This window comes from Coregonus clupeaformis, unplaced genomic scaffold, assembly GCF_020615455.1.
Source record: "Coregonus clupeaformis isolate EN_2021a unplaced genomic scaffold, ASM2061545v1 scaf0895, whole genome shotgun sequence".
Lineage (NCBI taxonomy): Eukaryota > Metazoa > Chordata > Actinopteri > Salmoniformes > Salmonidae > Coregonus > Coregonus clupeaformis.
The window spans coordinates 192,932-209,974 of record NW_025534349.1 but is presented as its reverse complement, the minus strand read 5'-3'; the positions used below and the strand labels follow the sequence as shown (position 1 = coordinate 209,974).

General features: G+C 45.6%; 1 protein-coding gene and 1 long non-coding RNA gene across 2 annotated transcripts; one reads left to right on the top strand and one right to left on the bottom strand.

Moving 5' to 3' along the window:
* The first annotated feature begins 200 nt into the window (after positions 1–200).
* LOC123485900 (E3 ubiquitin/ISG15 ligase TRIM25-like) lies at positions 201–14,770 on the top strand. The gene is made up of 5 exons (XM_045217028.1): positions 201–297; positions 13,225–13,338; positions 13,460–13,573; positions 13,783–14,254; positions 14,384–14,770. The coding sequence occupies exons 1-5, from the start codon at positions 260–262 to the stop codon at positions 14,768–14,770; spliced, it is 1,125 nt and encodes a 374-aa protein (XP_045072963.1). The 5' UTR covers positions 201–259.
* On the bottom strand, positions 2,191–7,005 carry LOC123485897. The gene is made up of 3 exons (XR_006659182.1): positions 6,921–7,005; positions 2,391–2,433; positions 2,191–2,282 (listed from the first exon to the last, which is right to left on the bottom strand). It is a non-coding gene; the product is annotated as an uncharacterized LOC123485897 (long non-coding RNA).
* Positions 14,771–17,043: the final 2,273 nt, after the last annotated feature.

Below are 17,043 nucleotides of genomic sequence, written 5' to 3'. Positions count from 1 at the left end.
GGGGAGTTTCTTCCATTCTTCTCTGCAGATCCCTCTCAAGTTTGCTTTGTCATTATGGGGTATTGTGTTTAGATTGATGAAGGAAAAAAACCATTTAATCAATTTTAGAATAAGGCTGTAACGTAACAAAATGTGGAAAAAGTCTGAATACTTTCAGAATGCACTGTATATATAGCCATAAATGTTTATGTTTACTGGCTAGGTTTTCTGAGTGAGATCTGTCTGAGCAGTCCAGAGTCTTAAAGAGACATTAGACTGTATGGAGCCTGAGGAAGACCCTGAAGTCATGAGCAGGAGGTGAGTCAGAGCGAGAGGCTGTCTGAGGGATAAACACTAACCAAGGTTCAGTTTCACTCTGATAAATACTCTACAGGACAAACTACATACAAATCATATTTATACAAATCATCTTACTTGCTCAGATATCAACTTTATGATAAGAAAACATATAACAATGTGAAACATTGACTTAAACATTGACATGTGTAGTGTCAAGCAGGAGAGAGTGGAGCATCCTGCTCCCAGCTGTCTGTCTATGAAGAGTAACAGGTCAATGGAGGAAGCCTTACACGTCAGTGGAGAAGTATGTCTCTCTGATATAAGGTGAGTGTTTATAAAGCTTGGTCAGACTGCAGCTACATAGTGTGTACACAACTAGGATATACAGGTAACTGCCAGAATAAAGGAAACACCAACCTTAAATGTCTTAATAGGGCGTTGGGCAACCACGAGGTGCCAGAACAGCTTCAATGCGCCTTGGCATGGATTATACAAGTGTCTGGAACTCTGTTGGAGGGATGCAACACCATTCTTCCACGAGATATTCCATAATTTGGTGTTTTGTTGATGGTGGTGGAAAACGCTGTCTCAGGCGTCACTCCAGATCTCCCATAAGTGTTCAATTGGGTTGAGATCTGATGACTGAGACGGCCATGGCATATGGTTTACATCGTTTTCATGCTCATCAAACCATTCAGTGATCACTCGTGCCTTGTGGATGGGGGCATTGTCATCCTGGAAGAGGCCACACCCATCAGGATAGAAATGATTCACCATAGGTTGAAGGTGATCACTCAGAATGGCAGTGTATTTATTGGCGTTTACCTTGCCCTCTAAGGGGTTGAGTGGACCTTATCACATGCTAGGAAAATGCATCCTACACCATAACAGAGCCACCATAACCCTAATTTACTCAATTGTTTCCTTTATTTTGGCAGTTTACTGTATTTTACTGTTGATAAATATATTTAGTTTCATCTGCTTTCACTTTAAGACAACACAGAGGATAATGTGATGATATCATTACAGATAACTATATTTTGTATGAATTGTAGAGCCAAGCAGGAGAAAGTTGAGTCTCATTTACATTTTAGTCATTTAGCAGACGCTCTTATCCAGAGCAACTTACAGTTAGTGAATACATATTTTTTATACTGGCCCCCCGTGGGAATCGAACCCACAACCCTGGCGTTGCAAACGCCATGCTCTATCAACTGAGCTACATCACTGCCGGCCATTCCCTCCCCTACCCTGGACGACGCTGGGCCAATTGTGCGCCGCCCATGAGTCTCCCGGTCGCGGCCGGCTGCGACAGAGCCTGGATTCGAACCAGGATCTCTAGTGGCACAGTTAGCACTGCGATGCAGTGCCTTAGGCCACTGCGCCACTCAGGAGACTATGTCTCCTGCTCCCTGCTGTCTGTCTATGAATAGTGACAGGTCAATGGAGCAACCCTATGACTTTAAAAGAGAGACCTTGACCCCTGATCTGAGGTGAGTGTTGAAATGAGTAGCTTTACTCATGATCTGAGACCGTAGTTGATGTTGTTGTTTTTTATTGTATATATATGTCTCTCTCTCAGTGTCAGTCTGCTGACTGAGGATCAGTTCAGATGCTCTGTGCAGAGGTGCTGAGGGACCCGGTCTCCATTCCCTGTGGACACAGTTTCTGCAGGCAGTGCATCAGCAGATACTGGGCCCAGCCCGGCCCTGCAAGAGACTATGTGTGTCCCCAGTGCAGTAAGAGATCCAGAGCCCGGCCTGTGCTCATCACTAACACAGCCTTGGTCAGGGTCCTCCAGGGGCTCCAGCAGGCAGGCTTCAGTCCTGCCCTCCCTGCTCTGGGCTACGCTGGGCCTGGGGACGTGGCCTGTGATATCTGCTCTGGACAGAAGCTCAGAGCGGTCAAGTCCTGTCTGACCTGCACTGTCTTCTACTGTGAGAGCCACGTCAGGCAGCACTACACCGTCCCAGCACTGCAGAGACACACCCTGGCTGAGGTCACTGGAGACGGGGGACACAAAAACCACCATGGCAACGCTGGACAGACAGAGAGCATCAAAGAGGTGCTGTCAATATCAATGCACTATTTGAATGGCTACAAACACTTACCTCTTCAGGAAGGGGCTATGAAGACTGAGGAGGGGCAGAGTGTCTGTAAAAAGATGAAGATGGAAGTTAAAGAGGAGGAAGAGGATTCTGATGAGGGGTTTTCTGATCTGAAGAACACAATCAGTGAGCTGAGGAAAGAGAACTCTGAGCTGAAGAACATCTCTAAGTTAAACTCAGACATGGAGCAGGAGATCTCTAAACTCAAATACGATGTTGGTGAGCTCAGTAAGGAGAATGCTGTGCTGAAACAAGATGCAACAATCGAGAAACAACTGATGGACATCATAACTGCTGACCGGAAAATGACCATAGCTACTCTCAGCTCAGACCTACAGCAACACATAAAGACTGTCCTGAAGACTATCACGATGTACTATGGTTAGTGTGGCAGTATAGATTTTTTAAGCCACATCATTTAGATAGTATTGTTAACAGGTTCTAATGAATACTGCACCATAAAGATGTTATGACTGGTTTCATAAAGGTGTTACAGTATACTGTATGCTGTATGTCTACACCTTTCAAGTAAAGTGTTACCTATTTTCTGGTGTATTTTAGAACTTGAAACTGTCAGAAAATATCCTGGTCAGTGCATGTTACGCTTCAGTTAGTCTCTTTAACTCAACAGCCCTGTGTGTCACAAAGTGCTCTGAGACTGGCAAGCACGTCTACAGTCTAGTCCAGGGGTAGGCAACCCAGTTCCTGGAGTGCTGCATGTACTGCAGTATTTTGTCCCAACTAGGCACCACACTGAGCAACTTAGTTAATTGATCAGTTCAGTGATTGCCTAAATTCAACACACCTGGTCTTCCGGGTCAGTTAAATAAGTGCCTGTGGCACCAGGGTTGCCAAGGCCTGATCTAGAGTGTTTACATTAATAGACTATTACATTAGTTTAGATGTCATATTGAAGTGGGAAAATATCCATATGTCATAGAATAATGTATTATAAAGTAAAATGCAGTTCCCCACATTGATGTTATATCCTCTGATATTTTCTCATTCTAATAAAGTGTATGTTTCTCTCCACAGTGGATGTGACTCTAGACCTTGATACAGCACATCACTACCTCATCCTGTCTGAAGACAGGAAACAAGTGAGACATGGAGACATAAAACAGGATCTCCCTGACAACCCAGAGAGGTTTGATGCTGTTCCCTGTGTCCTGGGAAAGGAGGGCTTTTCCTCAGGGAGATTCTACTATGAGGTTCAGGTAAAGGAGAAGACTAGGTGGATTTTAGGAGTGGCCAGAGAGTCCATTAACAGGAAGTGTCACACCCTGGCTCTGGGACTCTATATGTTGAGCCAGGGTGTGTGCATTCTATGTGTTCATTTTCTATGTTGGGTGTTCTAGGTTGTCTATGTCTATGTTTGCATGTGTGACTCCCAATCAGAGGCAACGAGTGTCAGCTGTCGGCTGGTTGTCTCTGATTGGGAGCCATATTTAAACTGTGTGTTTTCTCTTGGGGTGTTGTAGGGTTTTTGTTCCGTGTCGGTATGTTAACCGTTGGACTTCACGAGTCGTGTTTTGTTTGTATTTTGGAAACTTTAATTAAATAAAGTCATGTTTCTTTCACACGCTGCGCCTTGGTCTACTACTCCTACCCAGACGATCGTGACAGAAAAACCCACCGTACAAGGACCAAGCAGCGTGTCCAGGAGCAGGCAGCCTGGTCATGGGAGGAAGCGCCAGGAAAGGAGATGGAGAGGCTGGCGATGGCCCAGGTGGGCAAAGTGTGGTCCTGGGAGGACATGCTCGGGGCAAGGGACCTTGGGGTAGGATTAAGGCCCTGGCGAGAGAGGAGCAGCGGCGTCAGCAGTGCCATCGTCGGACGGACGAGAGGCACCCCCAATAATTTTTTAGGGGGCACACGGCATGGGCGACTGGGCAGCAGGAGGCTGCCACAGGGCGAAATAGGAGAAGAGGAGAGAAGGCCACCGAGTTACGGGAGCCATTGGCGAGAGGAGGGAAGGAAGTCGTAGAGGCACGGCGAGAGGGACTGAGGTGTATTGCCAGTCCGGTCCGGCCCGTTCCTGATCCCCGTTTAAAGCCAGTGGTGTGTGTTCCCAGTACGGTCCGGCCTGTCCCTGCTCCACGCACCAAACCCTACGGTGTGCGTCGCCAGCCCAGCCCGGCCTGTCCCTGCTCCACGCATCAAACCTACGGTGTGCGTCGCCAGCCCTGCCCGGCCTGTTCCTGCTCACGCACCAAACCTACGGTGTGCGTCGCCAGCCCTGCCCGGCCTGTCCTGCTCCACGCACCAAGCCTAAGAGGTGCGGTCGCCAGCCCAGCCCGGCCTGTCCCTGCTCCACGCACAAAGCCTACGGTGTGCGTCGCCAGCCCAGCCCGGCCTGTCCCTGCTCCACGCACCAAGCCTACGGGGTGCGTCGCCAGCCCAGCCCGGCCTGTCCCTGCTCCACGCACCAAACCTACGGGGTGCGTCGCCAGCCCAGCCCGGCCTGTCCCTGCTCCACGCACCAAACCTACGGGTGCGTCGCCAGTCCAGCCCGGCCTGTCCCTGCTCCACGCACCAAACCTACGGGTGCGTCGCCAGCCCAGCCTGGCCTGTTCCTGCTCCACGCACCAAACCTACGGGGTGCGTCGCCAGCCCAGCCCGGCCTGTCCCTGCTCCACGCACCAAGCCTACGGGGTGCGTCGCCAGCCCAGCCCGGCCTGTCCCTGCTCCACGCACTAAGCCTAAGGGGTGCGTCGCCAGCCCAGCCCGGCCTGTCCCTGCTCCACGCACTAATCCTACGGGGTGCGTCGCCAGCTCAGCCCGGCCTGTTCTGCCACTCGCACCAAACCCTACGGGTGCGCGTACGCCACCCGGCCCGCCCGTTCCTGCCACTCCGCACCAAGCCAGGGGTGCGAGTGCGTCAGCCTGGTCCAGCCCGTTCCTGCCACTCGCGCAAGCCAGGGTGCGAGTCGTCAGCCTGGTCAGCCGTTCTCGCCACTGCGCACCAAGCCAGGGGTGCGATCGTCAGCCTGGTCCAGCCCGTTCCTGCCACTCGCGCCAAGCCAGGGGTGCGAGTCGTCAGCCTGTCCAGCCCGTTCCTGCCACTCGCACCAAGACAGGGGGGTCAGTCGTCAGCCTGGTTCAGCCCGTTCCTGCTACTCACTCAAGCCCGGGTGCGAGTCGTCAGCTCTGGTAAGACCGGTCGCTGCTCCACAACGGAGCGTAAGCTATCCGCTCCGTCTATGTCCAGTCCAGATCCAGCCAGCGGGGTCAGACCGGACCAAGGGCGCTACGGGGGGTATTATGGAGGGTGGTGGTCAAGGCCGGGCCGGAGCCGCCTCCGAGGAGGAATGCCCACCCAGCCCTCCCCCTGTTTGGGGTTTGTTAAGACGCGTGCAGTCCGCGCCTTTAGGGGGGTACTGTCACACCCTGGCTCTGGGACTCTATATGTTGAGCCAGGGTGTGTGCAGTCTATGTGTTCATTTTCTATGTTGGGTGTTCTAGGTTGTCTATGTCTATGTTTGCATGTGTGACTCCCAATCAGAGGCAACGAGTGTCAGCTGTCGGCTGGTTGTCTCTGATTGGGAGCCATATTTAAACTGTGTGTTTTCTCTTGGGTGTTGTGGGTTTTTGTTCCGTGTCGGTATGTTAACCGTTGGACTTCACGAGTCGTGTTTTGTTTGTATTTTGGAAACTTTAATTAAATAAAGTCATGTTTCTTTCACACGCTGCGCCTTGGTCTACTACTCCTTACCCAGACGATCGTGACAGGAAGGGGATGATTACACTGAGCCCTGAGAATGGATACTGGACTGTGTGGCTGAAGAATGGAAAGTACACGGCTAATGCTAACCACTCTGTCCCCCTCTCCCAGAGAGAGAAGACCCAGAAGGTGGGAGTGTTTGTGGATTATGAGGAGGGTCAAGTCTCCTTCTACAATGTGGAAGCCAGGTCTCATATCTACTCTTTCACTGGCTACACCTTCACTGAGAAACTCTATCCATACTTCTGCCCCGGTCTTAATGATGGTGGTAAAAACTCAGCCCCACTGGTCATCACTCTTGTAGATGTCACTGACTGACTGTTTCATATCAAACATTGAAATACTGTTAACATAACAGATAATTTAATAGCCAACAGTCATTATAATGTAATAGAAATTACATAAAATCAGCAGATCATGTATTAACATTTTACATTTATAATGTCATAACTTTTCCTGATAATATCATCAATCAATTGCAGGTATTATTGCAGTAGGAACTGCAATAATTACGAATAATTATTGTAATCTGTTGAGTACCAACTTATTTCAAGTTTTAATGTCACATGCACAAGAACAGAGAAATGCCATTCTTGCTAGCTCTAAACCCAGCAATGCAGTAATAACAATGTAATAATACAAATAACATATAAGGTAGAACAAAAACACAAGAAATAGAAATAAGAAACAAGAAGAACCGGTAATATGGTAGTTTTGTGGATAAGGTTATAATTTCAAGTGTTAACATACTAAATCACATTTTGCCAGTGCTGGTTGTCTTCCCTCTAATGTAATCCAAGAAGACCTACCTGTCCATCTAGATCTGTGGACCATATCACCTTAGTGGACGAGATCCATCTAGCTCTGTGGACCATATCACCTTAGTGGACGAGATCCAAATTCTTCTTCCTGCTATAACATGACTTTGGGATTAATAAAAACCATCAAATAATTGCAACAAGATCCGTAGGTCTATACACATTGTCATATTTTCAGTAATTCCCTAAAATTAGACTGTAGTGTAGAACAACATCAATATGAATTATTTCAACAGTGAAGTACATTCCTGCATGCATATATACAGTGAGGGAAAAAAGTATTTGATCCCCTGCTGATTTTGTACATTTGCCCACTGACAAAGACATGATCAGTCTATAATTTTAATGGTAGGTTTATTTGAACAGTGAGAGACAGAATAACAACAACAAAAATCCAGAAGAACGCATGTCAAAAATGTTATAAATGTATTTGTATTTTAATGAGGGAAATAAGTATTTGACCCCTCTGCAAAACATGATTTAGTACTTGGTGGCAAAACCCTTGTTGGCAATCACAGAGGTCAGACGTTTCTTGTAGTTGGTCACCAGGTTTGCACACATCTCAGGAGGGATTTGTTCTTCACTCCTCTTTGCAGATCTTCTCCAAGTCATTAAGGTTTTCGAGGCTGACGTTTGGCAACTCGGATCTTCAGCTCCTTCCACAGATTTTCTATGGGATTAAGGTCTGGAGACTGGCTAGGCCACTCCAGGACCTTAATGTGCTTCTTCTTGAGCCACTCCTTTGTTGCCTTGGCTGTGTGTTTTGGGTCATTGTCATGCTGGAATACCCATCCACGACCCATTTTCAATGCCCTGGCTGAGGGAAGGAGGTTCTCACCCAAGATTTGACGGTACATGGCCCCGTCCTATCGTCCCTTTGATGCGGTGAAGTTGTCCCTGTCCCCCTTAGCAGAAAAACACCCCCCAAAGCATAATGTTTCCACCTCCATGTTTGACGGTGGGATGGTGTTCTTGGGGTCATAGGCAGCATTCCTCCTCCACCAAACACGGCGAGTTGAGTTGATGCCAAAGAGCTCGATTTTGGTCTCATCTGACCACAACACTTTCACTCAGTTCTCCTCTGAATCATTCAGATGTTCATTGGCAAACTTCAGACGGCCCTGTATATGTGCTTTCTTGAGCAGGGGGAACTTGCGGGTGCTGCAGGATTTCAGTCCTTCACGGCATAGTGTGTTACCAATTGTTTTCTTGGTGACTATGGTCCCAGCTGCCTTGAGATCATTGACAAGATCCTCCTGTGTAGTTCTGGGCTGATTCCTCACCGTTCTCATGATCATTGCAACTCCACGAGGTGAGATCTTGCATGGAGCCCCAGGCCGAGGGAGATTGACAGTTATTTTGTGTTTCTTCCATTTGCAAATAATCGCACCAACTATTGTCACCTTCTCACCAAACTGCTTGGCGATGGTCTTGTAGCCCATTCCAGCCTTGTGTAGGTCTACAATCTTGTCCCTGACATCCTTGGAGAGCTCTTTGGTCTTGTGCCATGGTGGAGAGTTTGGAATCTGATTGATTGATTGCTTCTGTGGACAGGTGTCTTTTATACAGGTAACAAGCTGAGATTAGGAGCACTCCCTTTAAGAGTGTGCTCCTAATCTCAGCTCGTACCTGATAAAGACACCTGGGAGCCAGAAATCTTTCTGATTGAGAGGGGGTCAAATACTTATTTCCCTCATTAAAATGCAAAATCAATTTCTAACATTTTTGACATGCGTTTTTCTGGATTTTTTTGTTGTTATTCTGTCTCTCACTGTTCAAATAAACCTACCATTAAAATTATAGACTGATCATTTCTTTGTCAGTGGGCAAACGTACAAAATCAGCAGGGGATCAAATACTTTTTTCCCTCACTGTATTATGTTTCTTACTTTATTTTTAGCTGTGGAACTGAAAGGAGAGCTTGCAAAAGTCACTTCATTGTACTGTGTTCACTGCGCTGTATCCTGTGCATATGGCAATAAACTTGGATTTGATTTAAATAATCAGTTCCCTCCAAGGATTTTTATCAAATTGAAGCACATTTACTGCATTTCTACACAATTTAAAAACTCTAAATTGCGATTTGGACAACAAAATGGACTCCAGCCATCACCTTGTTACTGTAACTTCATTCAGCTCAACCAATCAAGCCAGCCAGCCATACAAACAGCCTACCTCCACCTCCCAGGAGTCCGCATGGTCCTGAAGTCAGCAAACTAACCCCGCTAAACTGCATTTGCCTTTTAATCAGGATTGGAATGATTTTTGTATCCTATTTTAAAATGTTGGTGTTGAGCTACAGTATGTCAACTGCCATACCATGCCATACCCTGCCATACCCTGCCATACCCTGCCATACCCTGCCATACCCTGCCATACCATGCCATACCCTGCCATACCCTGCCATACCCTGCCATACCCTGCCATACCCTGCCATACCATGCCATACCCGATGTCCCTGGTTCAGAAGTAGTAATGGAGTTTTCAGCACATCTGACCAGCAGAAGTGTTGAGGGCAGGTTTTCTATGTCAGCGTAAAGCCACATGAAGGCGCTGTTTCACTACAGTGCATTAAGTTCACCTAGTGAGGCAAGTATGGGTAGCTACAGGCCAATATGGGGACCGGAGTATGGACGAGTGGGTGTGTCGAAAGGAGTGGGTATATGGAAAGTGAATCAGCTAATTGAGCAGATTTGTTGCCACTCAATACCGTGTTGAGTGGCTGATTGGGCTGCATGACGAGTCGATAAGCCGGCAACCAGTGCACCGGGTGCTGAATCGATGTGCCTGCCTACTTCAAGTGCTTCATACTCGATAGCTAACATGGCCATTTTTTTTCTCTCAAATGATATTATTTCAAGTAGGATAGCAGTCTACACAAGAAATAACTAATATTGATAACCATCTAGATGTCACCTTGATACAAACATACAGTCTACTACTCAATGGGGAGGGCATGAATGGTAACAACAACAGGACACAGTGCCCGTCGCTCCCGCTTGACAAGCACTTGTCACGGTTTCGGCCGAGGCTGCTCCTCCTCCTGGTTCGGGCAGGCTTCGGCGTTCGCCGTCCCCGGAGTACTAGCTGCCACCGCTCTATGTTTCTGCATTTGATTGCTTTTGTCTGTCTGTATCACCTGTGTCCATTGGTGTCTTGATTACGTGTCCTACAAGTTCCTTGTTTTGTTCTAGTATTTTGTGTGTTGTTGTTTCCTGCCACAGTATCGGAGCTACGTGTTTGCTCTCGTTTTGTTTTGTATCTTAGTGTTTACGCGTATGCGTAATTGTTCCCTCGCCTCGTTGTTTGTTTGAGGTCGGAGGTTTTTCCTCTTATTACTTGTGACTATTAAAGTCTGTTGGACTTTACCTCTGTGTCCTGCGCCTGACTCCTCCACCACATCCACATCGGTATTGTGACAGCACTACTGTCCAGCAACGTCGTAGGAAGTAGCTACCTAGTTGTCAATATCAGGGTGACAGCTGCACACGCACACAACGCATGGAGTACATCCATCATCAATACTTTTAATCAAAAATAAACTATTGTCAGTTTTATAAGTGAAAATGTACTATTATTTGTGTAAAACGAACAGTGATTTACGGTTCAGACTCATCTGGCTTAAAAACAGAAGTCTAAACTCTCTCAGTACGGTAGCTCAATGTTACGGTAGTTGCACGGTTTAAAAAACACAGCTCAATCAAAACCTTCTTACCTATAGCAGAAAAACCTTCTTACCTATAGCAGAAAAACCTTCTTACCTATAGCAGAAAAACCTTCTTACCTATAGCAGAAAAACCTTCTTACCTATAGCAGAAAAACCTTCTTACCTATAGCAGAGCGCTTTCGACTCACCCACTCCTTTCCACATGCCCACTACTTTCCTTTCGACACACCCACTCGTACATACTCTGCACGCCATATTGGGATGCAGCTGCCCCCTTCTCTAGTGAGGGGCTCGCTGTAGTAACATTAATGTGGTTATAGCTTCAAGAATACAGATGAGGACATCCATAGCACATCCTAAAGTCAACATTTAACTCAAACCCTGACCTGAAGAGTGTTTTGCAAGCAAGATTTGAGAGTAGGTTATATTTGTGCTCAGGCGAGGTGTGTGCTTTGTGCTTGGGCGAAGTGTGTGTGTGTGTGTGTGTGTGTGTGTGTGTGTGTGTGTGTGTGTGTGTGCGTGCGTGTGTGTGCGTGCATGGGTGCGTGTGTGTGTATGTGTGCTGTCTTCCCCATCCCAGACAGTGTAGGAACTCTTCTCCAGATGGGTTGCAGGATTAGGCTAAATTCCATTTCATTTCAGTCAATTCAGTAAGTAAACCTGATATTCAGATTCTCTTTGGACTCTGAACAGCAACTGTTTGTTGATAAGCCAACCTGTCACCTGCCCTGTCACCTGACCATTGCTACGTGTTCACTTAGAGTAAAGGTTAATAGTTTATCACCTCACCTCAGGGAAACATTAAGCGGACTATTGGTGCAGAGTCGGTTACTCCAGTTCTTGGTAAGAAAAAATAAGTAAGCAAGAGAAAACTAGTACAGTTATTTACATATAATATTGGGACATTTCAATAACAATATGTAGTATAATGTCTTAGCTTGAATTAAGCAGGCATGTCCTCAAATTGGCTACAATGCTGTAACCTATGGCAATAAAATCGTACACATATTTATAGTATGTGTATAATACCGGTAATACTACTAATACTACTATGTATATTCTAATACCACTAATACTAATGTCTACTACTAATACTGCTAATAATACTAATAATACTACTATATCTAATACTACTATGTATACTACTAATACTACTAGTACTACTATGTCTAATACTACTAATACTACTACTACTACTACTATGTTTACTTGTAATACTACTATGTCTACTACTAATACTACTAGTACTACTATGTCTACTACTAATACTAATACTAATACTAATACTACTAATACTCCCATGTACACTACTAATTCTACCTAGTAATACTAATAATACGAATACTACTAATACTACTATGTCTACTACTAATACTACATATATCTACAACTAATATTACTGTCTATTACTAATACGACTATATCTACTACTAATACTATGACTAATACTACTACAAATACTAATATATCTACTACTAATACTATGACTAATACTACTACTAATACTACTATATGTCTACTACTAATACTACAAACTACTGCTACTACTACTACTACAATACTACTATGATGAATACTACTACCCTCTACTACTGCTAATACTAATATGTCTATTAATAATACTACTACAAATACTACTACAAATACTACTATGTCTACTACTAATAATATGACTAATACTACTACTTATACTACTATGTCTACAACTAATACTACTACTAATACTACTAATACTACATTCATTTGTAGAGATCCAAACACCTGAAGTTGTTTTGCAAGTTTAACAAAGAACATGGAGGTTCTCTAAATGGGAATCTGCTCACGATTTAATCTCTTGATAAAGTCATGAAATATGATCACATGGCCAGTTGATACATTACATATGAGAAAGAACATAACTATTTAAAGTGCAGTAGCCTACTGTGCACACTGCACAGCCATTCCCATATTCATGTATGATGTTTGTATTTACTAGTAGTTTGTCTCTCTCTGAGTGAGAGATCTGATGCAGTCCAGATTCTGAAGAGACATTAGACTGTATGGAGCCTGAAGGTGACCCTGGAGTCATGAGGTGAGTCAGAGAGAGGGGCTGTCTGGGGGATAAACATGATAAGAAAACATATCAAAAATATGGAACATAATAATGGCTTATTTTAAATGTTATTTAATGTGTAGTGTCAAGCAGGAGAGAGCAGCTCACAGCTGTGTGTCTATGAAGAGTGATAGGTCAATGGAGCAAGATATCAAATTCAAAAGAGTAAATCTCCCTGACTCAAGGTGAGAACAGTGTTACAGCTTTAACTGATATATGCCAACATATAAAAGATGCAGCTTTATTTATCTTAACCCATTATATACCAACGTCTGACAGTTGTGGGACCAGCTATGTTCTGCTCTTGGTTCAGCTTCCTGAATTGTGCAGTGTAGTGAGATTCAGAAAGGGTAAACTGATTGCTGTGAGTGAAGAATAAACACTAACAAAGGTTCAGTTTCACTCTGCTACTCTAAGCACAAACTACATACAAATCATATTTACAAATCACCTTTCTGTCTAAGATATTGACTTTATGATAAGAACATATGCAAAAATGTGAAACATATTAATGCCTAATTTTATATTTTATTTAGTGTCAAACAGGATAGAGTGGAGTCTCCTGCTCCCAGCTGTCTGTCTATGAAGAGTGACAGGTCAATGGGCCAAGACATCAACTTCAGTCGAGGAGCCTGTCCCCATAATCTAAGGTTATACTAGACACTGTGTTACATTACTTACATTCAGAATGATCATGTTTTGTAATGACAGGATCCAGATCCCTTGATATTTTCACTGTCATAATGAGATGCTTTATTATTTGATGCATAGTATAAAACAGGAGAGAGTGGAGTCTCCTGCTCCCAGCTGTCTGTCTATGGAGAGTAACAGGTCAATGGGCCAAGACATCAACTTCAGAGCAGGAGTCTGTCCCCCTGATCCAAGGTGAGAGGGTTGATACATTTGATTGGTTTGATTTATTGATAAAGGACTGTCCAGAGATTGCAGCTAGATATATGTTTCTGTATGAATTGCAGGACTAAGCAGGAGAGAGTGGAGTCTGATCTAAGATAAATCGGCTGCTTTAGAAGACTGCAGACTGGTAGAGTTTAGGAGGAAGGCCATGTATTAACCCCACCCCCTCTCTTTCTCAGTGTCAGTCTGCTGACTGAGGATCAGTTCAGATGCTCTGTGTGTTCAGAGGTGCTGAGGGACCCGGTCTCCATTCCCTGTGGACACAGTTACTGCAGGCAGTGCATCAGCACATACTGGGCCCAGCCCGGCCCTGCAGGAGACTATGTGTGTCCCCAGTGCAGTAAGAGATCCAGAGCCCGGCCTGTGCTCTACACTAACACAGCCTTGGCCAGGGTCCTCCAGGGGCTCCAGCAGGCAGGCTTCAGTCCTGCCCTCCCTGCTCTGAGCTACGCTGGGCCTGGGGACGTGGCCTGTGATATCTGCTCTGGACAGAAGCTCAGAGCGGTCAAGTCCTGTCTGACCTGCACTGTCTCCTACTGTGAGAGCCACGTCAGGCAGCACTACACCGTCCCAGCACTGCAGAGACACACCCTGGCTGAGGTCACTGGAGACGGGGGACACAAATCTGGAAAGATAGAGAGCATCAAAGAGGTGCTGTCATTATCAAAATGCTATTTGAATGACTACAAACACTTAACTACACACACTATTATAATGAGATGAACTGAACTGTGAACGTATTATATTACCTGAACTGTGTGTTTCATGTTTTCTCTTAAGGAGGAGACTATGGAGACTGAGACTGAGGAGGAGAGGGAGAGGGTCTCTAAAAAGATGATGGAAGTTAAAGAGGCGGCAGAATATTCTTATGAGAAGATTTCTGATCTGAAGAATACAATCAGTGAGCTGAAGAAGGAGATCTCTGAGCTGAATAGCTCTAAGTCAGACTTGGAGCAGGAGATCTCTAAACTAAAACATGATGTTGGTGAGCTCAGTAAAAAGAATGCTGTGCTAAAACAAGAGGCATCATTTGAGAAAGAACTGATGGACATCAGAACTGCTGCTCTGAATAAGACCATAGCTACTCTCAGCTCAGACCCACAGCAACAAAGAGAGGCTGAGTATGTGAGAATAAACCTGAAGAATATGAAGATGGACTATGGTTAGTGTGACAATAATGACTGCTTAAAGTGACAGTAGATTTTTTAAGGTAGTAGTAGAATAGTAGATAGTATTGTTAACAGGTTCTTATGAATTATACTTTAACACTCATGAAGGTGTTATGACTGGTTTCATAAAGATGTTATAAATACCTTAAGTATACCCCCTTCCAAGTAGTGTTACCTTTTCATATTTTAGAGCTTGAAACAATCAGAAATGTTCTGTAGTGTGTTACACTTCAGTTGGACTCAACAGTCCTGTGTGTTACTATTCAGTTAGACTCAACCGTCTCCTCTATGTTAGACTCCATGTAGAGTGCTACATGAATATGACTATTACATTATTTTAGATGTCATACCATTCACAAAAATAACCTCAATGTCAGAGAATAATGTGTTATGCCGTAAAATGCAGTTTCCCGATTTATGTTATATATTCGCTGATATTTTCTAATTCTAATAAAGTGTATGTTTCTCTCACAGTGGATGTGACTTCTAGATCCTGATACAGCACATTTCCCCAACTCATCCTGTCTGAAGACGGGAAACAGAGTTATATTTGAGACGAATGGCAGCATCTCTCTGACAACCCAGAGAGGTTTGATATCTCTGTCTGTGTGGGAAAGGAGGGCTTCTCCTCAGGGAGATTCTACTACGAGGTGCAGGTGAAGGGGAAGACTGGCTGGTCTTTAGGAGTGGCCACAAAGTCCGTCAACATGAAGGGGACGATTTACGAACCCTGAAGATGGATACTGGACTGTGATGCTGAAAGGAGGAATGGAGAGAGTACTGGGCTGGTGCTGTCCCCACTGTCCCCTCTCTTCCAGAGAGAAGCCCCAGAGGTGGGGGTGTTTGTGGATTTATGAGAAGGGGTCAGGTCTCTTTCATACAATGTGGAGGTCAAGTCTCATATCCACTCACACTGGCTACACCTTCACTGAGAAACTCTATCCATTCTTCAGCCCTGGTAATAATTTCACTGGTAAAAACTCAGCCTCAACCACTGGTCATCACTCCCTGTAGATGTCACTGACTACTGTTTTATATTAAACATTGAAATACTGTTAACATAACTGATAATGTAGTAGCCACCAGATAATGTAATAATTCATTATAATGTAATACATATTACATAAATCAGCAGATAATGTATTAACATTTTACATTTATAATGCAATATATTTTCCAGATAATTGAATCATTCAATTGCAGTTATTCATGCAATAACAAATGTCATAAATAGGTATTGCAGCAAGTTGTTGTCACGCCCTGGCTCTGGGGACTCTAGTATGTTGAGCCAGGGTGTGAGTTTTCATTTGTTTTTCGTTCTAGGTTAGTATTTCTATGTTGCTAGTGTTCTCAATCAGAGGCAACGTGTATCAGCTGTTGCTTTGTTGTCTCTGATTGGGAACCATACTTAGGCAGCCAGTTTTTCCCACAGTGTTTGTGGGATCTTGTTCCTGTTTAGGTTTGTGTCTGAACCGGGACGTCACGCTATCGTTTATTGTTTAGTTCGTGAAGGCTCACTCAAATAATAAAGATACTGTTCACCTTCCACGCCTGCGCCTTGGTCCTCTGTTCCCAACGATCGTGACAGAAGTTCCCACCAAGACTGGACCAAGCAGCGTGTCCAGGAGCCATCGCCAGGGAGATCTCTAGCGGATCTCCTTCGCCTCCTCGACTGGTCCGGCTGCGCGTGAGAAGAGAGAGGCTGGACTTGGAAGCAGAATGCGAAAGTCTGGCGAGAGACATGGAGACCTGGTCCACGGGTAGGAGAGCGCCCAGAAAATGTTTAGGGGGGGCTCACGCCTGTGGCGACGTGGGCAGAAGAGAGCCGCCAGGTTACGGGAGTCACTGGTCACCAGGGGGAAAGAGGATGTAGAGGCACAATGCGAGAGGTACTGGGGTGTGCTGCCAGTCCGGTCCGCCTGTTCCTGATCGCCGTCATCAGGGCCAGTGGTGTGTTTCTAATGCCCGGTCCTTTGTTCCTGCCACTCGCACCAAGCCTCTACGGTGCGCGTCGAGCCAGCTCGCCCGCCTGCTCCTGCTCCCCCGCACGCCTGTGGTGCGCGTGCCGCCAGCCCAGTCCGGCCCATTCCTGCTCCCGCACCAAGCCAGTGGTGCCCTGCAGCCCGGTCCGGCCGGCTCCTGCTCCCCGCAGGTCAGTGGTGCGCTTTGTCAGCTCCAGCTCGCCCGTTCCTGCTCCCGCACCAAGTCAATGGTGCGCCCGTCAGCCCGGCTCGGCCCGTTCCTGCTCCCCCGCACCAAGTCAGTGGTGCG

Coding starts and splice junctions, on each gene's coding strand:
- LOC123485900 (XM_045217028.1), top strand. CDS start 260: ATGGAGCCTGAGGAAGACCCTGAAGTCATGAGCAGGAG. Junction 13,574..13,782: donor GTCTGTCCCCCTGATCCAAG/GTGAGAGGGTTG, acceptor TCTCTTTCTCAG/TGTCAGTCTGCTGACTGAGG. Junction 14,255..14,383: donor AGATAGAGAGCATCAAAGAG/GTGCTGTCATTA, acceptor TTTTCTCTTAAG/GAGGAGACTATGGAGACTGA.